Source organism: Myxine glutinosa, chromosome 14, assembly GCF_964187855.1.
Source record: "Myxine glutinosa chromosome 14, kmMyxGlut1.1, whole genome shotgun sequence".
NCBI lineage: Eukaryota > Metazoa > Chordata > Myxini > Myxiniformes > Myxinidae > Myxine > Myxine glutinosa.
Window position 1 is genome coordinate 50,484,510 of NC_136274.1, and position 26,821 is coordinate 50,511,330.

The window sequence follows — 26,821 nt, forward strand, 5'->3', positions numbered from 1 at the left end:
TTCCAAGTCAATCGGATGAAAATTGAGGATTTTAGAAATTTGAAATTGTTGTTGACCTTTGGCCTATATTGACATTTTGGCCTATGCTGATCTCAAAAATAGTTGGTGGTTGAATTCAGTTTGCAGATCTGTAAATCGTTTTCAAATTTGAGTCAATTGCATGAAAATTGAGGATTTTATAAATTCAAAAAAAGTGGTTGATCTTTGGCCTATGTTGACCTTTTAGCCTATGCTGATCTCAAAAATAGTTGGTGGTTGAATTGAGTTCACCTATATGTAAATCCTATTCAAATTTCATGTCAATCGGATGAAAATTGAGGATTTTAGAAATTCAAAAAAGTGGTTGACCTTTGGCCTATGTTGACCTTTTGGCCAACACTCATCTCAAAAATAGTTGGTGGTTGAATTCAGTTTGCTGATATGAAAATCCTATTCAAATTTCAAGTCAATTGGATGAAAATTGAGGATATTAGAAATTTGAAAAAAGTGGTTGACCTTTGGCCTATGTTGACCTTTTGACCTCAAATACATATAGGATTTTGTCGGACCACGAACTTTAACATTTGGTGAAGTTTCGTAAAGATCAGTTTCAAATTGTGACCTGTAGGCAAGTATAAGTGAGCGGACAGACACACACACACACACACACACACACACACACACACACACACACACACACACACACACACACACACACACACACACACACACACACACACACACACTAACACACACACACACACACACACACACACACACACCGCAGTGATCAACATACTTGCAAAAAATATTATTTTTTTTTTGCCAAGTAACAAACAGAAATGGACCCAAATGCAATACCCTCTCCTCCTGCGAGGGTAACAATAAAACAAACAAACGGAGTGAAAAATGAGTCCATGTACTCCCTTTTATAAATTTTCTTATTAAAAAAAATGTACTCCCTTTTGGCGCGTGTCATCACCGGGCTCTTTGCACCCCTTTGGTGTCCAGTGATGACGTCATGCAGTGCCTGGAGATGGAATAGGGAAGGAGCGGTGTACAATAAAGTGCAGTACTATTGCAAGCAAATCCGAGGGGAAGAGGGTGATATAACCCGTGGGATGAGCTCGATTCCTCATTATGCACCTAATATAAGAAGTCTCACGCATGGTACCATTCACCCATAATCCCAGTTCCTCATTCCCACGCTAGACCCAATGACTGTACATCCTCAAACGAGTTTGGTCGTTTGGTCGTATGTATGCTCACTACTGAGTGCCGTTCTTCTTCAATCCTGCACTTGCTCGTCGTTTCCGCTCGAGTTCATGACCCCTCAGCACTAACTTCCGTTCCGGTTGAGTAATACAAACAAAACCGCCCACCTACATTTTCTTCCTCTGCCATAATGTTCCAAGTTAGAGTTGGGTTAGCCAAGAAAGTCGAGATTCTGAACATAACTACCTTATAAATACCTCTTCCGGTCTTCCCTTCAAATGATCCGCTTTCTTTCACCAAAAGATTAGGTTTGATTGACTTGCCTTCATGTAAAATTGTTTCTTCCAAGAAGAGGGAATGGAGCGGACGAGCGGCTGCGTGGGCTGTCAGACATTGATGTCATCACGTTTGACGGCCATTGGAGGCACATTATGTAAAAAGGCAAGACCCCTGACCTCTTTTGAGAAGACATGACTGAGTTTGAGACAGGGTTGTTTCGGTTGTGCCAGCATATGATTGGGCTGGGGGGTGGTCTAGACCACCACTTCTAGATCTGAATGAGGATCTTTGGTGGTCTTTGGTGGTCTTTGGGGTGGCCACTATCTACACCGACACCTACAGGTATGCACGCTCACCCTTGAGCTATATGTAGCCTACTTTTGAATCCCAGCCCCCCTGTAAACTCTCACGATGGTGTTTCGTGGGTAGAGTGAGGCATGCATGTGTATGTGCACCGTCCCTCGGAAGGACGTCAAGCTGGAGGACCTACCTATATGCTAGCATTAGTTGGTGGAGGTTAAAGTCTTTCATGACGAGTGGACAATGCCTGCTCTAATCTACAGGGGGCACTGCCACACTCCCAGCAATGATGCAAGCGAGCAGCCACGTGCTCGACACGAAATGATGATGATGGTGTTATTAAACTTCGTGGTAAAGTTCAGGAAACTTATGAAACTTATAACATTATGAAATCTAGCAGAGTATCCGTCCAACGGGCGATCTTGTTCCAAGCAGGCAACACATTTTTCTGCCATCAGATATTTTCTTCTGACACAACTACTTTGACTTGAATTTCTTGTTTATTTGCTTTGGTAATATCGCTCTTGCTGATTTTTGTTAAAACTTAGGTGTCCTTGGTTTTTGAGGCATCTCAATTTTCCAGAAAAAAAAAACATCAAACATCATCCCAGCTAACAATACCCACAACCAACCCACACCCCCTCTTTCTCCTCCGCCTTCACCATCCCCTCACAATTCCCCCATCAAGCATCACCCTACCTAACAATACCCATAATAACCCCACACCCTTCCCCCACTCCACTTTCCCCCACAATCCCCCTGCAACCATCAGCCTAGCTAATAATACCCATGAACACCCCACACCCCATTACCCCACTCCACAATCCCCTCACAATCCCCTATCAACCGTCACCCTCGCTAACAATACCGACAACCCCAGCCCCCCCCCCCCCCAACTCCCTTCACCATCCCCTCACAATCCCCCATCAACTGTTACCCTAGCTAACAATACCCACGACCCCAACCCCCTCCCCCCACCCCCCTCTACCATCCCCACATAATCCCTGTCAACCGTCACCATAGCTAACAATTTTCCCACGACCCCAACCCTTCCGCCCCCCCCCCCAACCCCCTTCATCATCCCCAATCAGTATGGGAATCCGAGCTCGCAATGCGCCATTTCTCTTTTCTTTCTTTGGAGATTTTTTGGACTTTAAGGATCTTTGGGGTCTTTTGGGTCTTTTACATCTTTGGGGTCTTTTAGCTTTTTGGGTTCTTTTCAGTCTTTGGGGTCTTTTAGGTTTTTGGGGTCTTTTCATTCTTTGGAGATTTGTGGGACTTTAAGGATCTTTGGTGTATTTTGGGGTCTTCAGGGTATTTTGGGTCCATTGGGTCATTGGGCATTTTCGACCTTTTTGGTCTTTAAGGGTCTTCGTGGTCTTTTTGTCTTTTGGGTTTTCAGGGATCTTTGGGATATTTTGGTCTTTGGGGTCTTTGGGGTCTTTTGGGTCTTTAGAATATTTTGGGTATTCGGGGTCTTTTCAATCCTCTGGGTCTTTTGGGTCTTTAAGGGTCTTCGGGGATTTTGGGTTATCAGGGTCTTTTGGATCTCTTGAGTCTTTGGGATATTTAAGGGTATTTGGGGTCTTTGGGGTATTTTGGGTCTTTAAGGGTCTTTGGAGTATTTTGGGTCTTCAGGGTATTTTTGGTATTTGGGGTCTTTAAGGGTCTTCGGGGTATTTTGGGTCTTCAGTGTCTTTTGGTTCTCTTGGGTCTTTGGGGTATTTTGGGTCTTTTTAGTCTTTGGGGTATTTTAGTTCCTCTGGGTCCTTTGGGTCTTTTGGGTCCTCAGGATCTTTTGGGATATTTAGGGTCCATGGGTTATTTAGGGTCCTCAGGGTCTTTTGGGTCCTCTGGGTACTTTAGGTTAAATATTTCAGGTAATATATGTGGGTGGAGTTCGGTCAGCTGTCCAGCCAATGGGTGAAGAGCGGACATACATACATACAGTACATACATACAAACACTTGCTCCATTATATATAGATGATAGAGCTAACCCCCGCTCTCGCAGGGAAAATGGCCTTTAAATGCCTGTTGTTGTTGTTGTTGTTGTTGTTGTTGTATAGATCTGCTCGGCATGAAAGTTGTTTCTTTTCGAAAACGAATGACGTGTTTGCTTTAGGAGGGCATTGGGAGTCGGACCAGACTGGTATGAATTCAGGCGAATGAAATACAAAATGGAATTTAAGATGATTGAACGTAACTTCTTGATTTACACCACGTGACGAGTAAACATTGTCAGGAAGAACATGATAACATTGTGGACCTTATTACAGGAAGTCACAAACGTCACCTCGTGGTAGCCAGTATTACACGTTACGTTTTTATCAACCGAGTATGTCGATCATCATCATCATCATCATCTGACTGTGTCGATAATGTCTGAATAATGAGTGTGAGTACGTCTATAAAGTATGTACTATTAGAATGTGAGTATGTCTATAAAGTAGGTACTATTGGAATGTGAGTACATCTATAAAGTATGGACAATTAGAATGTGAGTACGTCTATAAAGTATGTACTATTAGAATGTGAGTACGTCTCTAAAGTATGTACTATTGGAATGTGAGGACGTCTATAAAGTATGTACTATTAGAATGTGAGTACGTCTATAAAGTATGTACTATTAGAATGTGAGTACGTCTATAAAGTAGGTACTATTGGAATGTGAGTACATCTCTAAGGTATGTACAATTAAAATGTGAGTACGTCTATAAAGTAGGTACTATTAGAATGTGAGTACGTCTATAAAGTAGGTACTATTGGAATGTGAGTACGTCTCTAAGGTATGCACAATTAGAATGTGAGTACGTCTATAAAGTATGTACAATTGGAATGTGAGTACGTCTATAAAGTAAGTATTATTGGAATGTGAGTACGTCCATAAAGTTGGTACTATTGGAATGTGAGTACGTCTATAAAGTAGGTACTATTGGAATGTGAGTACGTCTATAAAGTAGGTACTATTAGAATGTGAGTATGTCTATAAAGTAGGTACTATTGGAATGTGAGTACGTCTCTAAGGTATACACAATTAGAATGTGAGTACGTCTATAAAGTATGTACAATTGGAATGTGAGTACGTCTATAAAGTATGTACAATTGGAATTCTGTGGCCCATCCCTGCTCCTTTGCGCAAAGTCTATCAGACTGGGTTGCACCCTTTTCAATTTCCAATGCCATCTCTTCCCCTGCTACTTCGTCAATTCGTTCCCCCAATTATTGTGTTGTTCCCTCAATTTTTCCATCCAATCGTTCGTTCCTTCCCTTTATTCCATCAATTTTTCCTTCCGATTGGTCCCCACGCTCATTCGGAGAATCAATTTGTTCACTCAGGCTTTCTTCAAAGAAACATTTCCCCTCCTGTGCCCGATTTTCATTCTTTAGTTCTTTCTTTGTTTCATTCGTTTGCTCTCTAAGGCCTTTGATTTCTTTCATTTGGGTTTTTATTTCTTCAGTCCCGGCATCCAATCGTTCACTACAGGCTTTCAATCGTTCACTACAGGCATCCAATAGTTCACTACATGCATTGCTTTCCTCTTTCATTCCATTAATCTCTTTACTCATTCCCCTCATAATATCACTAATGCCCCTTAATAATTTTAACATAGCCTGGAAAGACATCGGACCTGTCTCCTGGCTTGATCGCTCCAGAGGTTTCAATCCTATTCCCAAAACCACCTACCCCCGAGACCGCTTCCATTTCCTTCACGCTCCTCAACCCGCTCGGCCATCTCACTCGCTTTCGCCATCCACGGTGAGAAAGCAGTTCTCCCCCCCATTCCCCCCCCCCATCCCCCCGTGTATTTTACCTCAGACAAAGAATAAAAAATATTTTTAATTGTTCAAAAACGCGATGTTGCGCTTCGCTCACCAATTACTACAAAATTTGGACACCCCGGTACTACGGTTTATTTTTATTCCAAATGCTGAGTGCAATTTGCCCTCGATGGGTGTCAAACTCGCAAACCTCGAACACAAAATGTCCGTCGAGTATTAAAAAAAATAAACCACATTTAGAGGCCATTTTTCCCCGCAAAGCAGGGGTTGGCCTTTTTCGGGGACCGTGGTTGTTGTTGTTTTTTTTTGGTCCCCTTTTTGAAGCAATGTTTTACGGCCGGGTGCCCTTCCTGCCGCCAACCCTTTTTGTCGCCTTTTTACGACAAGCAGGGAATTACCAGTGAACTGGTACTCAATTAGCCGACCTCGGAAGGATGACAGGCTGAGTCAACCCCCCTGGCGTTAATTCAGCGATCGACCGGGATTCGAACCCAGGATCCTGGGATCCTAAGCTGGCACCCTAGCCGCTAGCCCAACACCAGGATAACCCAACACCGAATCCCAAACTCCTGACACCAAATGCTGTGTGACTACCCTGTGTGGTGAACACCGCAGGGTGACAGATGACCAAACTAGATTTAACTCTGAGGCGTTCAGTCAATGGCGGACCTTCGTTAAAAGCGCGGGGAGTAAGTGGGGGAAAAAGCCAGGAGCGCTTACCTGCACGGGTCCACCCGGTCATCTTCAGACCTGCAATAATTAATGCGAGCAAACACCGATTCAAAATGTACAAAAATACTGGTTTTATTAAAAGAAATGCCGGTAACAAAAGAATGCACGACAAACTAAAATCCTAAATTGGGACGTCCCCACACACAGACGAAAGAGAAAAATAATGATAGCAAAAATAAAAGGTGTGGTTGGCACTTATCTGTGAGCGACTCCCAAATCTTGTCAGGAATTGTCTGGGCCCGCGTCCCTGCGCGTGAAACCGCAGACTAGTTGGCACGAACTAGGCCTCGTGCGCCTTCGTTCCCTCGATGTCCGCTTGTCCTCCCGATCGTCCAACCTGGGGAGGAGCGCTACGAACTCCGACCGCTCGGTGTTGCCAAGAGAGGAATGAATCGGCGATCGTCCCAAATACCAAAAGCCAGGTTCACCACCAAAAGCTACAATCGTCGACCGAATCCACGAACGAATAGCCAGACCAGGAGCGAGCGCAAGCGAATGACTCAGTCAAGACTCTCCTCAATACTCCAAGAACGAATACGAATTCATGATCCAAGCCACGAACCATGAACAGCATGAGAGCAGACCAGCAGAGAGGGTGATCGTTATGAATGCCAGCCTGGAGAGAGTGAAAATGACAGGGAACAGTCGTTTATAATGCACGCTCTGACGTCATCCCCATGCCATCCTTGCCTGATCCAACCAGTGCGTGCCACCTCTTAGTAGTCAATCTCTGCTCGACGAACCTAACCAATTTCGTGCTCTGCGAGGCGTGGCCTCTCGGACCTGCCGCTTGTATTCTCACCCATGTCAATGTCATCAGTGGCAGTGCTTGATGCTGGGTTCCGGTTAGTTTTTATATTTAGTGCCATTAAATGCGCGATTCTGTCTCTATGTCTGGGTGCTGTGTCAAAAGGAACGAAGGAATAGATTACAGAGGCAACTACACACAGGGAATTAATTACCCAGAATCCCTCGCTAATTAACAAGCACCCACCCCTGTGATGGGGACGAAGATACAAGTTTACCCGACATCCGGTCTACACAAATTCCGTATGTATGGTACATCGAGGTTTCTTCTTTTTCATGACAGTCAGAGCAAAACAACAACAGGCATTTTAAGGCCATTTTCCCTGCTAGAGCGGGGGTTAGCCTTGCGGTCCCCATGACAGTCTTCTCCATTTTGCCCTATTTTCTGCATCTCCCCTTGTTAACCCCCTTGCCCGCATTTCTTCTTCCACCATCTTTAGCCAAGTCTTTCTCGGTCTTCCCCGTCCTGTACTTCCTTCTACATTAATTTCCATCACTCTTCTCAACCAGTCACTTTCATCCTTCCTCAACACATGACCAAACAATCTCAACCTGTTTCTCTTCACAGCATCCATCACAGGCTCTATTCCCATCATCTTTCGCAATTCATCATTTGTCTTCCTCTCTCTCAACAATACTCCACACATCCACCGAACCATTCGTATTTCCACCCTTTCCAGCCTTCGTTGCTGCTCTACGTTCATTACCCATGTCTTGCTCCCATAAATCATGACACTTCTCACACATGCAGCATACACCTTTCCCTTCAGTTTCAATGACACTCCCCTCCTCATCAGCATGCCACTCAGTTCCTGAAACTTCTTCCATGAAACGAAATGAAAGTCGGAGCACACTAATCTATACACTCTTCCTGAATGAAGGTATCCCTACCCTCCACAAACGTAACAATATTAACAACCAAAGTTGTCCACGTCTTTTTCAAACACCTGTATATTTATTTAATCCTCATAAATTCCTTTCTGTGTTCTTTGTAGAAGTCCCCTCCTCCTCCTCTACTTCTTCCAATGACCGTACAGTGGGATACGTAAACTTGACAAAATCTCATATACCCAAGTCATTGCACATGGCAGCATTATTGTCTAATGCATGTCTGTTTTGTTGGTGTTGATTTGCAGTCCTACTTATTTACTTTCCCTTGCATGCTTTGCTTGGTGTCAGATAGTAAACAGATGTCATCTGTGATGTTAAGCCTCTCTTGGTTTGTAATCTTTAACCCAATATATTGAACCAATACTCTTTTGTTCGTGAACTTATCAATATCAAATGTCTTTCACCTTTGTGCAGGTGCCCCTGCCTTCTTAAGTCTGAGTTCTAGGTGTGCAATTAAATTGACCAATATCAAACTTGCAGTCTCTCCTTAAATGCCACCATCATTGTTTTGGTCGTTAAATGTCAGACTCACCTGCGGTCCAATCTTTCACATCTCTCACCATCCGGAAAAAAATTACAACTGTTGGCAAGGTATGTCACTCATAATCTCATATGTGCACCTCATCTATTCCTTCACTCCATAAAAAGTCAAAAAGAACACTGCAGTGAGGCTGAGGCAGGGTATCTTATCTCTCTGTGGAGAGGACGAGGTCCAAAATCTCTCTCTCTCTCGTCATGTATTACCCGCAAGCCCGCAAGGCCCGCAAGGGCCCCGCAAGGCTAACCCCCGCTCTAGCGGGGAAAATGGCCTCAAAACGATCATTCATTCATTCATTCATTCTCGTCATGTATTACACCCTTGCCCCTGACAGAAAACTTACTCAAGCATGTGAACATTCCTCCTTCAAAAGAGGGGAAATTCATAGCAATTCTCGACTCAAACACTGCTAATAAACCGGACGCATCGGCAATTTGATCGCCCCCCTTAAAGATGATCATCTGCTCCATCTACTCCTTTTTTTTTTCAGAGAACTTTTCACTGAGCGGCACCTGCCTGCTTCATGGAAAGTTGCCAATGTTACCCCCGTTTTATTAGAAGAGTGCCAAATACAGAGCCTTTTAACTCGGTGATAACCCCGCTTCTGCTCGGCAACTGTGAAATGACTCTTTGCCAATTCTGTACAAGAAAGCATATTTCCCTTGGCCTCGTGTGACTATATCACATGATGCATATACCCAGCATGCTTTACGGCCATTGCTGTCTCCGATTGGTCCAGAGATGACAATTATTCATTTTTACCCCGACATTTGCAGTTGACGGCAAGATCACCTGGGCCCACTAACTAACACGAGATCTTTCCCTACTAGTAGGTGTACTGCCGTTGCTCGGTGACCTGCTCCACTCTTGGCAAAAACCCAAGCGTGAGTCCGAACAAAAAGGCAACAGTAAAAGATGAAAGAAAAAGGATTATTTATTGATGGGGGTCCATGTCGGTGCTAAGGATGTGTGTGAGAGACAATAGAAGAACGGAAAAATGATTATTTGAGGACTGTCTGTCGGGAAACACAGCAGGGAACTAAAGTATAAGGATGGGAGATAGACAGGGCAAAGCAGATAACTCTGCGGAGCCGGTGGTTGGATTTTGTATGGGGTACATGTGGAAAATACATGGACCAGGAGAAGAATGGATGTGAAAGTGTGGAATAATTGGACAAAAAGGAGAGCGCATGGGATTTCCAGTCAAAGGATTGTTCAGTAGAACATGCATTGGAAACTTACGTGAGGAGCTGGGGTTGAACCAGGGGTCACGACTAGGGTAGCTCAAATAGCAGGTTTGAAAGAATAAGCTGGATACCCTAGAGTCGCTGAACCAGGGGTAAAGATACCCCAGGTGGACGAGGAATTTAAAATTCCACTAATTGGTATAATGTCCAAAACTGGCCAGTTTCAAATGATTGGAAAAAGGAGTCTGGGACTCTTCTATAGCATTTGAATGAGGTGGTGTTTGAATGGTGGTTTTTCCTTATATTTGTGTCTTGTGGTTCATGGGTTTGAATTTGTCTGCAGTGAGTGCAGCTGAAGTTTGGGGTGGCGTCCCAAGTCCTGATCAGACAAAACCGCTCAGTGTACACCCAAAGGATATTTTGACTTTCCGCCTGGGAGGCATATGTCCTCGACTGGAAGTCGAAGGAAATGTGTATTTGGTGAAGTGTATCGTATATCATGTGGACCGTTTGTATTTGCATCTGGAGGTGTATCTGTAGTTGCATTAAATTGAAAATTGGTTTCCTTGTTAAGTGTTGTACTGTTTGAATTCATATTTTAAAAATGTGTTGTGGAGCATCGGAATGAGAGTGTGTCTGAATTCAGACAGGCATGGTTATGTTTGAGAACATAAATTGCTCGGGAGTAGCTGTTTAAAAAAAGAGAGTTAGTGAGCCGGTGGAGAAGATGGAAGCATGCAAGTAGCCGCTGGCATTATGCCCCGGGGATGAGCGAGTGCACTGCCCCCCTCCCCCTCATCTGGGTACATTGATTGGTACGGGTGAGTTAGATCTCGCAGGGGACATCGTTCTATAATTTGTGAATGTTAAATGATAATGTCGGTTGAAATATAGAGCTCTTGTATCTTGGCTGTGTATTAACATTAAATTGAAGACACGGATGAGTGTGCGCACTTAGACAGGCATGGCTTGAAGCTCAGTGAACTAACTTGGGAGGAATGAAAACATTCTGAGATGCTAAACATCCCAGAGACACGGGTTTGTCCACAGCCAAAAGGTTGGACTCGTGCCAGAAATGGGGACCAACAGTTGGATCAGGCATATTAGTTGAAAATAAAGGGAAATGCTGGAACAACATGAGGTAAACAAGAACTCAAGAGATGTCTGGGCATGGTTGGATGGTATTGCTGATTTAGGTAAAGTTATCGGGCCTTGTAGGTCCTCTGACGAAGTTGCTTGGAAAAATTGGTGTAGGAATTGAAATTGTGTGCAGTGTTAAGAACGGATGTATGGATTGCCATATAATCATTGCAGTTATGTGCGGCCATCATGGCAGGCCAGCTGCAAATGAGCTGGGGATTATGGGTTCAGTCGCCACCAAAGGTGAATGGAGGACATGTTTTCACCTGTTTGTCTGTCTGCGAACAAGATGTCTCACAAGAATATGGAAGGAATTGTTTATTTCTATGGCTCTGTAAAGTTTGTTGAGTGAGATGTTAATTGGAAAAGTTAGAGAAACGAGTCATCTCCAATATCTTGGTCCACGGTGCAATAAGAAGTGTCAAACCCCCTTCAATTTTAATTAACCTATAGCTACAGAAATTTCTGTACTTTTTGTAGTTGCCGAAAAGATTTTCGATTTTAAAAGCAAATAATGGTCCTTCAGTATGGGCCTCTGTGCTCGCTGGGTTGTCATGAGTAAGTTAAAGGCCACAGCTCTCGGGAACCTTTGTGTTTGTTTGTCCCCTCATACTGGCTTGTGTGAGGAACATAACTTTTTGCAGCCTGGCAAAGAGCTGTGTCTAGGCTAATGGTTAGAATCCAGCATTTTGCAGCTATAAAGAAAGTGGTGGAGTTTTTTGGGAATGTGAATCCAAATGAATTATGTCGACTGCATTTGCTTGTTTTGAGCAAAGAACGGATTATATTTAAAGTGGGCTTATGCATGCACTTAGATGTCGAAGAAAGTGCTTAAGATGGATAAAGGAGGGGTTTTGAAGCTGATGGATGGAAGAAATGGTGGCGGGAAAAAATGGTTTTTACTGCTATTTTTGCAATGGTGGATGGTTGAATGATTAAGTAAGGGATCGCACCGAGCGCCGGCCACATGGGTATAGAGATGGGGCTTGTATGGAGATGCAACCAACCGAAGGGATTGATTGCTTCCACGATGATTTGAGTCCTGTCCTGTAGGGTGATTGGTTGGGGTTTAGTGCCTGGTGTTGTTAAAAACGATTATATTGTGATTGGATTTTCAAATTTGATGTGGATTTCAGTTCAAGTATTTGAAAAATGGCTGGTTGGTTTAAATAATGTTCATGTTTGGAAGATGAAGGTTGGTCTGACGTCGTTTGTTGATTGGAAATGTGACGTCTACTGTCGACTTGTCTGAATTGTGGAGCTTTGATGGTCAAATATTCTTTGAATGAGCGTTGGGTCTTGAATATTTTATGAGTTGTGGTTGAGAAGCTGATTGGTGCTTCGTGGGATTGTGGAAGCAAGGCTTCATCGGCAGCTCAATGGAATACTGCTCTCCCCTCTGGGCTGATGCTCCTGCCTCACACCTAGCTCGTCTTCACGCTGTTGAAACCAAAGCTTTCAGAATCATTGGAATCTCCCGCGATGAAGCTAACTCCGAGGGCCTTTCACTTACTCACCGCAGGCAGGTTGGTGGTCTTTCCATCTTCTACCGACTCCTCTCCGGCCTTGCTCCCCCAGCTCTCTCTAGGCTCTGTCCCCCAAATATTCCTACAGGTCGCACAAGATCTGCCAGCAACCCTCTTATGGTTAAACTGCCAAACTCAAGACTCTCTACTCACCTTCACTCTTTCATTCCTCTTTTCTCCCGCCTCTGGAACAAACTCCCTCACTCTCTTCAATCCCACTCCTCCCTCCAGGTCTTTAAAACAGCTGTTCACCACCATCTCTTATCTTCCCCCATCCAAAACCTTCATCTTTTCTACCCCCACTAATTTCACCCCAGATCCACTTTTTTGAAATACCAACTTCCTTCCTGGAAGTCCTTGCAGCGTCCTTGTGTTTTATACTTCTCCGACCCCTCCCCCCCCTTCCCACGCCTCCTCCCCCCAAGCCCTCCCACAGATCTCCCGATGTCCCTGCTCTCAAATGTTGTGTTTGTGTGCTTCCCCTTCTCTCCCCATCTTGTCTACCGCTACCCTAATTATATGTTTTGTGTGTCTGTTTGATTTTTTGTGTGATAAATGTTAGCTCTTTCATGAGCCTCGATCCTGTATACAAAAAAGAAAGAAAAAAAAAGAAAAAAAAAGACATTATAGCGTTGTTTGGAAATGGCAGGCAAGCCGGATTTTTTTTTAGCTCTGACATCTTGTATGCAAAAAAAAAAAGAAAAAAAAGTGGGCACCTGTACTAGGAGCATAACATTTACTTTGTAATCTCTGGACAAGTAATAGCTTTGACAACGGAAAGGTTCTATTAACCTCAGAGGTCTTGTGTAGAGAGAGTGGGTTGGGTTTTAAAAGTGATTCTTCACATCGTGGACAGGCTATGGTGGGCCTGTATGGAGAGCATGTACACTACGTACGCAGGCAGCAGGATGGATCGGATCCTGTGGGGTGTCCTCACGCTTGTAAGGCGAGGAGACGAGCTGCCTGCACTGCACGCTCAGGAGATCAGACTCGCTGAGCGAGTTGAGTGCCCGGGCCACGGGAGCTCATTGGAGTGCATGGTGGGATTATGCTGATCATGTGACGCTGCGCTGGTGCGGCTTATGCTCCCTGCATGGATTAGAGTCGAGTGTAAGCTCCGAAATACGTCGTTTAGTTTGCGTGTTTTGGAATTAGATTGTTAGTTTCAGCATAGTAGCAATAGAGGTATGTAATTAATATCGATTGAGCATTCACGCAAGGTTTGGGAGATGCGTTGGTACAGGTAGTGTGACGTCAGTATCATTGATCCCTTTGTGTTCTAACTGGGTCTCGGATTAGCGTTGTACACACGATAAATACAGCAACTTATCATGTGAGTGTGTCGTTATGTTATGATGTGTGCAGGGAAGCGTTGGAAACATTTCCAGGTTCTTCATCTGCTGAGGGGAAAGAAACTGGAATTCTGGGTGGATTTAAAGTGCCTTGTGCTGGCTTGTTAGAAGCAGCCTGGATGTAATGAATGAGGACGCATGCTCTGAGTTCAAAGAGGAATTGATGTCTTTGAATTTTGAAATCTGAAATAGAGAATTTGTACATGTCTAGCGAGCCGGATTGAAAAGCGGTGAACATATAACTATACGCTATGAACCTACATAGTGGAGATAAGTGTAGGCATGCGTGGGACCATGGGTAGTACGAATGTGTGAAGAAGAAGCTCATTGGAGGGATTTCTCCTGAAGCACCGTGGCAATGCGGCCTTTTTCGCTGTACGCAACTGGGCAATTCCGGTGGTGCGGGCTGCAGGCCGGAGGGATAGCAACAAAAGCCATGGGAGATAACAGTTCCCAGTATTTTCACTGGCTTGACCAAAAGACAGCAGAGGTGTTGTTAGAGATTACAGGGGGGCTGTAAGTAATGCCACTGTGTCTCTGATGCAGTGCCCTATTCTGATAAGGGAGTGTGCATTTTATTAAGGGTGTTAAACATATGGAGTGGAGATGTGAACACTGAAGTGAATTGGGAAATTACTCATTAAATACTTGAATATTAAGATAAACGCCATTAATGAGTAAAGGGAGGAAACAATAGGCTGAAGTAACTCCACAGTTGACCTTAGTGGTGGCAGAAGGACATGATGCTCAGAAGATCGTTCCAATGAAGTAGTGTATGGATGGTATTAAGATGCTGGAATGTTTTGTGCAAGCGTTTAATCCGCAGGCTCATGGAAGTACCAGGCGAGGACTGTCATGAGACCAACCCGGGAGATGGCGAGTTTATTGGGACTCACGGGAGAATGAGCCCACTTCAGCTGTCAAGTGTGAAGGTATGAGAAAAAGGGGTTCCAAATGGTAAACGATAGCAGGGAGGACCATGGACTTCACATAATCAACAATGATGGGGTGAGAACGAAGGGTTGTTAACTAAGAAATACAGAGAGAGAGACAGAGAGACAGAGAGACAGAGAGAGAGAGAGAGATGGTACATCATGGTGTTTTCAGAAGAGGAAAGTGAAAGTTTGGAGGAAAAGGAGTCTGAAGGAAGTTCTTGTTGTGATTTTGACGATGAGTTGATAAGATCAAATCAGATAATAATGCAAATGATTGTCGGAAATAAAGAGCATAGAGTGGTAAATGTAGAGTGAGATGTACAAGTGGCAGGGATGAGAATAGCAGCTGTATTGTTGATGGATAAATATGGATAAATATGGATAAAGGCCCTGAACCACACCTAAGGTATCTGAAGAAAGAACCTGGATGCTGATCCCTGGGGTAGTGAAGCGTAATCTCACTGGTATGACTAATTCGAAGTTTCAATATTTATTCCACATTGTAAATTGTTTAATACCAAACTTCAGCAAACAGCATAATAGTAACAGCTGAGGAATATCAACAAGAATATCATCAAATTAACTGTGCAATGAAAAAAAGGACATCCTGTCCTACAACTCCATGGTGCAAAACATAAGACCACTGTATTCGACGACTTGTATATGTGGTCATTCACTCTACAATTCATGCTTTTGATGCCTTCCCATCTCGTCCATCCTTTTCAAAATCTGCTCGTGCAAGGAAGTGAGCTGTCGGAGGCGAAAATAGCAGTAAATATGCTATCTCAGGTCAGCACCTTTGGTGTTGCCACATCAACACATTCCCAAAGTTATCATCTCATTTATTGTGTTGATTTGCCCTCTGTCTACTGTCATAATTAATGTAAAATTACTTTGACGCCTCCTTATTTCCTTGTCCGACATGTGATATTTATGCAAGCTGCAAAAAGAGCTTGAGAACATGCAGAAAAATAGCAAATTGCATGACATTTTCTAAACTTCTTGTTATTTTGCCTAAATACCTGTCTGCTCATGCTTTTGTTATCCCCATGCTTAAAAAAATAAAATGGGGGAATATTGTCAGCTCCATCCATCTCTTTGTCCGTCACGCTACCTCCTCTTAATACCCGGAGGGTGTGGGTGACAAAACCCGATTTTTGGGTTAAGTGGACACCGCCTGCTGTAAAAGGCTGGTGTCATTTATTTCAGCAGTATGGACCCTGACAATCAACTCTAAGGTGGCCACCCCATCAGGGAAATCCACACAGAGCCCAACAAAGATGCCATTATAAGGGCACTGTTTGTGTATTTAGCACCAAATGTGCTTTTATTGGAAAAAGTGTTTTATAAAATTTGCAGTCATGAAATATATATATATATATATATATATACACACACACTACCAAAAGTACCAAAAGTATGCAGACACCCCTTCTAATTAGTGGATTTGGCTGTTTCAGCCACACCCATTGCTGACAGGTATATATAATTATCATCACCACATTGCAAGAAGGTGTGACAGCAGTATCATTTTTGGCGCCGTCCCCCTGGGGCCCCGGTGTCGGGTCAAAAGGTCAAACACCAAAACTGCAATTGTGGGCACATTTTAAAACATTTTTAAATGAAACTTTGTATATGCAATCAGCATTGGGGAATGTATGAGGCATGTAGCGATTTTTTGGATTTGACCCCCGGTTCATGCCCCAAGAAGTGGGGACTTCAGTTCATGGGGGGTCAAAACAGAAGTTTTTTTTTTAACTCAAAATTTGATAATTGGGTCATTCCTGGTGGAACCTTTTGCCATCTTTCAATTTTGCATTAAGTGGGAAGAAGGAGAATTTGCGATGGCACACTATTGACTAAGCTCTAGCTTGTATTTCAATGACATGCAATGGTGAATAGAAAAGTGATAAAGTCTCCATTCAAGTTTAACTCTCCCTTTGGAATCAAAATTCTAGGAATTTTATTTATTTATTATGACTATCAAATACCCGCTTCCCTCAGAGAGCGAATTATGGTGTCAATTATGGTGTCAATGTCAGAGAGCGAATCAGTGTGTATAGTTGCACTCCATACTCTCTCCTCTTTATAAAAATTGTAGTTGCACATCCACTCCTCCCCCTTCCTTTATATTCAAATTTCACCTGGACTAATATGCATATGTTACGTTTCCTTTTGTCTGGGTCATCTCCCCCACCCTCCAGGGATTAGAAACCAATTTTAATTGCGCCCATGACATGCTCACATATACCCCGAGCACATATACAAAGTTTGGTGATCAGGCAAAACATTTTTTGGTTATACACAAATAAAGAGACTTGGCATATAATTTTTGCAAAGGAAACATTAATTTCACTCCACCAAAGAAAAGGCCTGACCTTGGTCTGGTAGAGTGGACAAAGGGATGAAAGATATGGCGCAATCTGCAGGGCTAAGCTGCACCAGCGCTCTGCATCGTCCCAGCAGTGGCCGGCAGCCAATGCCACACCGCAGTTCCAAGCCCGGGTCAGGAACCACAGCACAGTAGGCTCAAGAAAGGCATCAGGCTGGAGTACAAAAGGTGGGAATTTAAATAATGTGGTTATCAATGCAAATATGATGAACTCATATCCTCTGCACATCATGAAAAGCACCAACTTTTAAACGTTGCTTATGAATTACCATGGATCATAAAATACAAGTTCTATATTAGGCCATCTATCTACAGCACATGTAAAGTAAATGCACACACTTCCTTACAGACTATTTCGTCAAACCTCTTTTCCTTCTAATTTTATGTTTTACAACTTATCCCTTCACTTCACATGCCCCCCCCCGCCCCCCCTGCCCGACACCCCTCACCCACTTACATGTTACACCTAGATTGGCTATTTCTTCTTGCATGGATTTGTTCCTGACCCCCGTAATTTTTTTTTTTTTTTTTACTTTCCACCTCCCCACATCCACTTCCATTTCCTCCTACCCTCACCCCACACCCTATAGGGGCCAATACATTTATGGTACAAATTGTAGGGCAGAGAATGAAGCACCTGTTCAGATAGTAACAGCAGAATGTTCTGATAGTGCAGCCAGGCCTGGTCAGTGAGGTGTGGGTTGGTCAGTGGTGCGCTGTTGGGCAAACACAGCTCGACCAGGCGCTGCAACACTGAACTGATGCACCCAAACAAACACCAATTATTGATACATCATGTTTCATGTATTTGGTCAACTGCAACTCAACATAAGATGTATGAAGATGTTTATCGAGCAGATGGGTAGTTTGGAAGTTGATGAAGGTCATACCACTTAGTGTGAAGCTTGCATGTGAGACTGCAAAATTAACAAGGTAAAAAGTTTCTTATCCTGGCAACCTCCACAAGTAAACACAATTTTTTCCTTCTGCCCAGAGAGAATGACCTGACCTAAGTGCACTATTCCAATATTTGTTTTGTCCAACTGTTACAGATTGTTACCTGCAACATTCCTCTTCCTGTGTATTTGTTTCTGTGTCAAACTCGTGCATATATTTTGTGCTTTTGTGGTAATTCCATGTGCGTGACTGTACCCAACTATGTCATCACACTTCTGCCTAGGCATTATTTGCTAACCATTCATCTCCCTCTCTTACCGGTGTGTACCCCACTTTAGAATAGGGACACCGTATCCCTGCACGGTACACCGTAAGAGGCGACTAAAGGGGCTGGCGTCAGGAAGGGCATCCGGCCATAAAAATATTGCCTCAAAAAGAGAACCATGACAATTACGACTACATATGGGCAGGGTACAGCCCGAAGTACCGGGTGGGGGACCCCACTCCCCCTCGTCAAAACTCAAGGTGGGGAACCCGATCGAAGCAAGGGTGGAAATAATTCCATTTATGACGACGAAACATCTGATGCCCGACGTGGAGACCGGGTTTCTGAGGTTTGGGACATGGAATGTAGGGACAATGACAGGGAGATCAGGAGAAGTGGTGGAAGTATTGGTCAGAAGAAGAGTGGACATATGTTGTGTGCAGGAGACGAGATGGAAGGGAAGTGGTGTGAGAATGGTGAAGGGTAGGCAGGGACAGAAATACAAGTTTGTGTGGCATGGGTACCCGGAGGGCGTGAAAGGTGTTCGTGTCCTGTTTTCTGAGGAGTTTGTAGACAGTGTGGTGAGTGTGACTAGAGTGAGTGAAAGGTTGATGATGGTGAAAATGATGATTGGAAAGCTCTTGGTGAACATCATCTCGGGATATGCTCCGCAGGCTGGTCGGAGCGATGAAGAGAAGGACAAGTTCTGGTGTGCTATAGAGAAGCTGATGGCAAACGTGAAAGATGAGGAAGTTGTTGTGGTAGGAGGAGACCTAAATGGACAGGTGGGAAGGAGTATGGACGGGTTTGAGAGAGTTCATGTGGGTTACGGATATGGTGTGAGAAATGGAGAGGGTGAAAGGATTTTGGAGTTTGCTGATGGAGCTGATTTGTTGATTTGTAATACTCAGTTCCAGAAAGGGGATAATAAGCTTGTTACATACACGTCAGGTGGGTCGACGACAACCGTTGACTACCTGCTGGTGCGCGTAGGCGAGATAGGGGGCACCTCCGGGACACAAAGGTGATCCCGGGGGAGGAGGCTGTTTGACAGCACCACTTGGTTGTCTGCGACATAAGGGTGAAAGGTGCGAGGAGCGCTCGGCGGGTGAAGTACCAACCGAGAATGAAGGTGTGGAGTTTGAAAGAGGTGACAGTGAGGGAGGCATTAAAAGAGAGGCTGAGTATGGTCGAGGATGATGTGGTTGAGCTTGAAAGTGGTTGAATGTCAATGAAAGATAGTCTGTTGGGAGCCGTTGGTGAGGTATGTGGATGGACAAAAGGACCACCGAGGCACTCGGAAACATGGTGGTGGGATGATGAAGTTGGAAAGAAGGTTGACGAGAAGAGGAAGAAGTTCAAGGAGTGGCAGAAGGCGAAGGGTATGGGGGCAGAAAAGGCAGAGCATGAAAGTTATAAGGCAGTCAAGAAGGCTGCAAAGAAAGTGGTAGCAAAGGCGCAGGAGGCATGTAGGAAAATGTTCGGAGAACGCTTGGATTTGGAAGAGGGTCAGAGAGCGGTATTCAGGATTGCAAAGCAGATAGCGAAAGAGAGGTGTGAGGTGACGGGGGAGTTGCTTGAAGGATGAAGTGGGACAAATCGTTGTGGACCCAGATGGAATTAAAGGAAGATGGAAGAGATATATGGAAATACTGTTGAATGCAGAGAATGAATGGGATGGCAACATCGAGAGTAACCCAGTTTTAGGACCGGCAGAGAAGATAACCGAGGAGGAAGTTGAGGAAGCGATAAAAGCAATGAAGGGTAGAAAAGCGGGAGGGCCGACGGGAGTTGTGAGAGATATGTTGAAGGCAGTGGGAAATTGGGGTGTGAAGAGAATGACAGAGATCTGCAATCTGGTGGTGAAATAAGGCCGCATTCCAGTGGATTGGGAACTGAGTACCCTCGTCCCTCTATACAAGGGGAAAGGTGACCCTCTGGAGTGTGGCTCGTACCGAGCGATAAAGTTATTGGAGCATGGAATGAAGGTATTCGAAAGGGTGTTGGAGAGGAGGATAAGGAAGAAAGTGAAGATCGACGAAATGCAGTTTGGATTCATGCCAGGAAGAGGAACGACAGACGCGCTTTTTATTGTGAGGCAGTTGCAGGAGAAGTACATGGAGAAGAGGAAGAAGTTGTTTCTTGGGTTTATTGATCTGGAGAAAGCATTCGATAGGGTTCCACGCAAAGTATTGACATGGGCAATGAGGAAGTTAGGAGTGGAGGAATGGTTGATCAGAGTAGTGATGGCAATGTACAAAAGAGCGCGCACAGCTGTAAGGACGAAGGATGGGAACAGTGGTGAGTTTGAGGTGAAGGTGGGAGTGCATCAGGGGTCAGTACTAAGTCCACTACTATTTGTAGCTGTGATGGAGGTGCTGGCTCAGAACGTAAAGGAGGGTTTACCATGGGAGTTGTTGTATGCAGATGATCTGGTGTTGATTGCGGAAAGTATGGATGGACTGAAGGAAAAGATGAACAAGTGGAAGGAATGTATGGAGACAAAAGGTCTGAAGGTGAATATCGGAAAGACGAAGGTGATGGCAAGTGGTAAAGCATGTGGTGAGGTGGAAAGAACTGGGAAGTGGCCCTGTGCTGTGTGCAGGAAGGGTGTCGGAGTGAACTCCATTCAATGTACAATGTGTGCTGAGTTGGTTCATCAAAAATGTAGTGGTCTGAGAGGGTCATTAACCAGTGTGGCAGCTACATTCAAATGTAAGGTGTGCACAGAGGGAGCTGCAGATGGAGGAAATGTTGAGTTGGATCTTGGAGACGGCGTGAAGCTGGAAGGTGTGAAAACATTTTGCTACCTCGGAGACATGCTGAATGGAGAAGGTGGATCACACTCGGCAACGGTTGCGAGAGTGAGATGTGCATGGAAGGTTCGGGAACTGAGTGGCGTGCTGATGATGAGGGGAGTGTCGTTGAAGCTGAAGGGAAAGGTGTATGCTGCATGTGTGAGAAGTGTTATGATTTATGGGAGCGAGACATGGGTAATGAACGTAGAGCAGCAACGAAGATTGGAAAGGGTGGAAATGCGAATGGTTCGATGGATGTGCAGAGTATCGTTGAGAGAGAGGAAGACAAATGATGAATTGCGAAAGATGATGGGAATAGAGCCTGTGATTGATGTTGTGAAGAGGAACAGGTTGAGATGGTTTGGTCATGTGTTGAGGAAGGATGAAAGTGACTGGTTGAGAAGAGTGATGGAAATGAATGTAGAAGGAAGTAGAGGACGGGGAAGACCGAGAAAGACTTTGCCAAAGATGGTGGAAGAAGAAATGCAGGCAAGGGGGTTAAAAAGGAGAGATGCAGAAAATAGGGCAAGATGGAGAAGACTGTCATGGGGACCGCAAGGCTAACCCCCGCTCTAGCAGGGAAAATGGCCTTAAAATGCATGTTGTTGTTGTTGTTTTCATGCTGAAATGTGAACTTCCATCCCAATTTCAACTTTCTTGCAGAGGGTAGCAGGTTTTCCTCTCCGATTTTTCTGTATTTTGCTCCATACATTTTCCTTTCTATCCTGACAATTGCCCCAGTCCCTGCTAATGAGAAACATCCCCATAACATGATGCTGCCAAGTGCCACCATCATGCTTCAAAGTATGGATGGCGTTCTTTGGGTGATGTGCTGTTTTGGGTTTGCGCCAAATATAACGTTTTGCATTTAGGCCAAACAGTTCCATCTTGGTTTCGTCAGACCATAAAACTTTTTGTCGCATGGCTTCAGAATCTCCGGAGTGGGTTTTTTTGCATACCTCAAACAGGACTCAAGGTGGGCTTTTTTGAGTAATTGTTTCCTTCTTGCCACCCTACCGTACAGGACAGACTTGTGGAGTGATTGGGATCTTGATGTCACATGCACACAGTAACCAGTCATTGCCATAAGGGCCTGTAGCTCTTTCACAGTTGCCATTGGCCTCTTGGTGGCCTCTCCGATCAGTCTCCTCCTTGCTTGGTCGTCCAGTTTGGAGGAACGGCCTGATCTAGGCAGGGTCTCGGTACCAAACGCCTTCCACTTCTTAATAATTGTCTTGCTTGTGCTCAAAGGGATATTCAAGGCCTTTGAAATATTTTTATATCCATCCCCTGATCTGTGCCTTGCCACAACATTATCCCGGATGTCTTTGGAAAGCTCCTTTGTGCTCATCGTTGAGTCTTTGCTGTGAAATGCACTTCCCTTGAGAGAAAACCTACAGGAACAGCTGATTTTATTCTGAAATAATTAGAATCACTACAATTTAACACCTGCGGAGGCCAATTAAGTTGGTGTGTGATTTTCAAGGTGATTGTTTACACCTGAGCTAATGTATGGATCAAAATTTTAAAAACAGCTTGGCTCTTTTTTTTTGCCCCAGAGTGTGTGTGTGTGTGTGTGTGTGTGTGTGTGTGTGTGTGTGTGTGTGTGTGTGTGTGTGTGTGTGTGTGTGTGTGTGTGTGTGTGTGTGTGTGTGTGTGTGTGTGCGCATTTTTTTTTATCGTTTTTGGTCCTATCTCTTAATGGTCACGAATTACTTTAAAAATCCTCGTATCCAGATATGGATCTCCATCAAAATCAAATTAATTTGTCCTTGTCACACACCCAACCTGTCCACCAAGTTTAGATTGAATCTGTCCATAACGTTTTGGGATATCCTGCTCACAGACAAACAGTCAAACAAACAAACAGGGGTGAAAACATTGCTTCTGTCCACCTTCAGTGGTGGAGGTAATAAGTCAAAACTACAAGATTAAGCATCCAAGAGAGACACGATGAACAGTATCTGTGAAAAAACACACAAACCAGATGCATGTGCATGTCAGAGATTACTCGAGATTAAAACGAACTCCAAACCTGCAGCATTTGAAATCTGATAAGGTAGCCCTCTTGAGGTATAGCGACAAGGCCTGAGAGAGAGCCTTCTTGGTAAGCTCAGGATGGTCGGTTGGGCCTTCGGTAGCAAGGGCTGCAGAGATATCACACACAAGCACACATGCCCAGAGCCAATTTCAGTTGGGAATGTTATCCGAGGAGGATTATAGTCTTCAGCGGTTATCTACACGAGGGAAGACTCACCAGCAGCAGTCTCTAACATCGCAGGCTCCAGACCACGCATTTCACAGATGTCTTGAAGGGTTCCTTCCGGACAACAGCCTGGTAGTTTGACCCGCACTTCAAACTCGTATAGCAGGACGATGGCAAGTGAGGGGTCGTGCTGTGTTTCTGGTAGTTGTGTATAATGTGCATCCAAGATGGTTATTTTAATGAAATAAAGCTTCAAGTAAATGTATTTTGGGTCTTCACATCAAATCATTTGCCACTAATCATTGAAAAATAAACAAGTGAGCTTAACTTCCAAAGACAAAGCAAGGATGAGCTTGAGGAGTACATGGATGAGCGTGTGGAACAATGAGTGAGGCAATCTTTTCATAATTGAAATCCCACATATAACCTGCCATAAATGCCACACCTTTATTGAGTGTTCCAAGCCTGGTATCCACCTCTTTATAAGCTGACACCAACTCCAGCACTTTTTGCAGATGAGGTTCCTGATGATACCAATACATTTCCTTTTCCTGGGCAACGCAAGCTACTCTACTCGCTCATTGTTTTAGTCATCCATTTCTCAATGGCAGCTCACAATGAAAGCCCCAATCATTTACAATTCTGACAGCTGAAGACGAAATAGCATACGAAGGAAAATCACTGCTGCAATAAAAACAAAATCACTCCCTACCTGCTCTTCAATTGTGTACACTTTCCGAGCCTGTTGCAGGCAGCAAGACATCATCATCACCAGACAGGTCTTCTCAGAAAGTCGCGACGCCAGATCTTCTCGCCTTAATGCCTGGGAAAACTAATTGATGATGAATAATTAAATTGTGTTTCCTGATATATATTCACGTCGTTCTGATTAATTATATTGAGACATCTTGATATCAGACCTGGTAGAGTAATGGTTAGAGCGTGCGCTCTGAGCTTGGGATATTGATGGTTTGAACACAGGCCAAGTTATACCAAATACTATAGAAATGGTACATGTGACTTCCTTGCTTGACATTCAGGATATAAAAATAATAAAGCCAGTATAAGAACCATAGGTTGGCAACCTCTGCACAGGATTGATGGGTCTGATTGCTTCCTCCTGTGTTGAAGGTCCTTGTAAGAGAACTCATTACCTCCACCACCAAAGCTGGATGGAGGAGGTTATGTTTTCACCCCGTCTGTCTGTTTGTGAACAAGATATCTCAAAATTTTGTGGACGGATTCAGACGAAATTGGCCAGAGAGGTAGCGTATGTGACAAGGACGAAATGATTAGATTTTGGTGAAGATCCGGATTCGGCTAGTGGAAATTTTTATGTGATTCTTCACCATTGGGAGATAGGGCCAAAAACGATACATAGCACGATATCTCAAAAAGTTGTGGATGGATTTGCACGAAACTTGGTGGAAAGGTTGGGTGTGTGACAAGGACTAATCGTTTCGATTTTGGTGAAGATCTGAATATGGATTCGGATCCGAAAATTATTTAATTTTTGAAGTGACTCTTCACCATTGAGAGATTGGGCGAAAAGCGATATACAACATTATATTGTTACGTTTGTAGGGGGTAGACAATGATTACCTTAGAACCAGGTAGAATGTATAGATTAGTGTGCTCCGATTGTAGTGAAGAAGAAGAACCACCCAAAGTAATAAGTAGGGAATTTGTATTAAACCGGACTGTCGTGTAAGTGTGTCTTCATCCACATTAGAGGAGTGGGGTGTGTTAATTAGCTCAGGGATTATGGATAAATGAATCCCCTGTGTGTTGATGCCTCTGTAATTTCTCCTTTGTTCCTTATGACACCTGGCACCGCACTAGACACGAGCCAAAATCGCCCAATAACTACACTAGTTAATAATAAAACTAACCGGAAACTCAGGCATGAAGTACTACCACTAATTACACCAACTTGGTAAGCACAGGACGGGCAGGCCGAGAGCCGTGCCCAGAGGAGCAGTGATTGGTCCAGGGTTCGATTGGCAGAAAGGACGAGTAAGAAGGGACTCGCTGATTTGGGAGGCAGGCACGGATGACATCAGAGCGGCATGTACAAAGTGGTTGGAACGGCGGACATTTTCCCTTCTCGGTTTGGGTCTGGCAGTAAACGGTTGTGTACTGGCATCTTCTCTTCGTTCCCCTCTTACTTCTGGCATCTGGGCATTGAGAGCGAACGTTCCCTTTTGCGCTTTCCCGCTCCAAAAGTGATAAACGGATGGTTGTGCGTTGCTCTCTGCACGGGGAAGCTTCATCGTGAGCGGCCGTGTTGGGACATCTTGCTGGTGGTTGTGCGGAGGAAGAGCCGCGGCCCGGGAACTGTGGTTTTCCATGCAGAGGACGGGTGGACGAGCACGGCATGGAAAAGCGGGCTGCACGCCTGCCGTTCGCTTCGCGTGCAAGGCCTGTTTCACGCCAAAGAGCGCGTCCTCGTGAACGAGGGCGAGTGAGGCCTTTTTCCCCGCCAACACCAGAGCCGAGTCCAGATTGAGTGCTCGGGGAGGGCCTGAACGATTCTTGACGAAACACCCCGGCCAAGTTGAGCTAAGAGCCCACTAAATAACCATACACATTTATTTTCCAGTTCTTTTTCCCTTCGTCTGTTTTTCGAGTCTGTCTGTGGGGACGTCCTGTTTAGGAATGTAGTTTTATCGTGTTGTTTCCTTGTTACTGGCATTTTATTAAATAAACCGGTTTTTTTTGGACATTTTAATTCCGTTTCGTGTGAGTTTATTTATTACAGGTTTGAGGACTGCCGGTGGGATCCGCTAAGGTAAGCTCTCCGGTTTCTCTTCACCCCTGTTTGCTCCCCACGCGTATTAACTCCGCCACTGAACTGAACGCCTCGGAGTGTTAAAGCTCGTTTGGTCATCCGTGCTACCCAACGGTGTTCACCACACCGGGTAGTCACACGACAATATTTTAAAAAGAGATGGACGAGTTATGAATAAACTTGTTGAACGAGTTGGTTAGGTGACAAGAACAAGCAGATTCGATTTTGGTTCAGGTCCGAATCCAGATCCGGCCTATCAGTAGGATACAAAACGTAAACTGTTCACCAGGTGGAGGTATGCTCTCTACTGAGTGCCATTCTAGTTTTAGTATGATCTTACATCAGACCAATCAATTTCAGCAAATGTTTAAATAACCAGCATGATATGTTATGCCTGGTGTGACCTAATTCCCTTTAACACCCATTACACATGTAATAACAAGTTTCCATCAACCTGTCTATCCAGTAGTTACAAGTTAATGACAAATGCTCTCTTTTAAGGAAACAAATGTCAAAACTGAAAAGAGATGCTTATGTAAAAATACCTTCAAAGAAAGCTCAAAGCAAGTTTGCATGAGCTGAGGCCATGATTCACAGCCCAAAGCAATATTCCATGCTAGAAAAAAAAAAACCACACACACACACACACACACACACATAAAGAATAGCTGGGCATGTACCACGTTGGGGAAACATCTTGAGAAACATACTTTTTAAAATACTCACCAATCTTCTTGAACCAGATGATATCATTCACTTTATCATCACCAAGATTTTCACCCACTTTTATGGATGTCTGGAGTGTATCA

The 26,821-nt window shown here is 44.2% G+C and overlaps 1 protein-coding gene across 1 annotated transcript; it reads right to left on the reverse strand.

Moving 5' to 3' along the window:
• Positions 1 to 15,145: 15,145 nt before the first annotated feature.
• LOC137439748 (testis-expressed protein 11-like) lies at positions 15,146 to 26,617 on the reverse strand. The gene is made up of 8 exons (XM_078768035.1): positions 26,558 to 26,617; positions 23,934 to 24,053; positions 23,667 to 23,745; positions 23,273 to 23,419; positions 23,051 to 23,162; positions 17,693 to 17,813; positions 17,042 to 17,209; positions 15,146 to 15,413 (listed from the first exon to the last, which is right to left on the reverse strand). The coding sequence occupies exons 1-8, from the start codon at positions 26,585 to 26,587 to the stop codon at positions 15,342 to 15,344; spliced, it is 849 nt and encodes a 282-aa protein (XP_078624161.1). The 5' UTR covers positions 26,588 to 26,617; the 3' UTR covers positions 15,146 to 15,341.
• Positions 26,618 to 26,821: the final 204 nt, after the last annotated feature.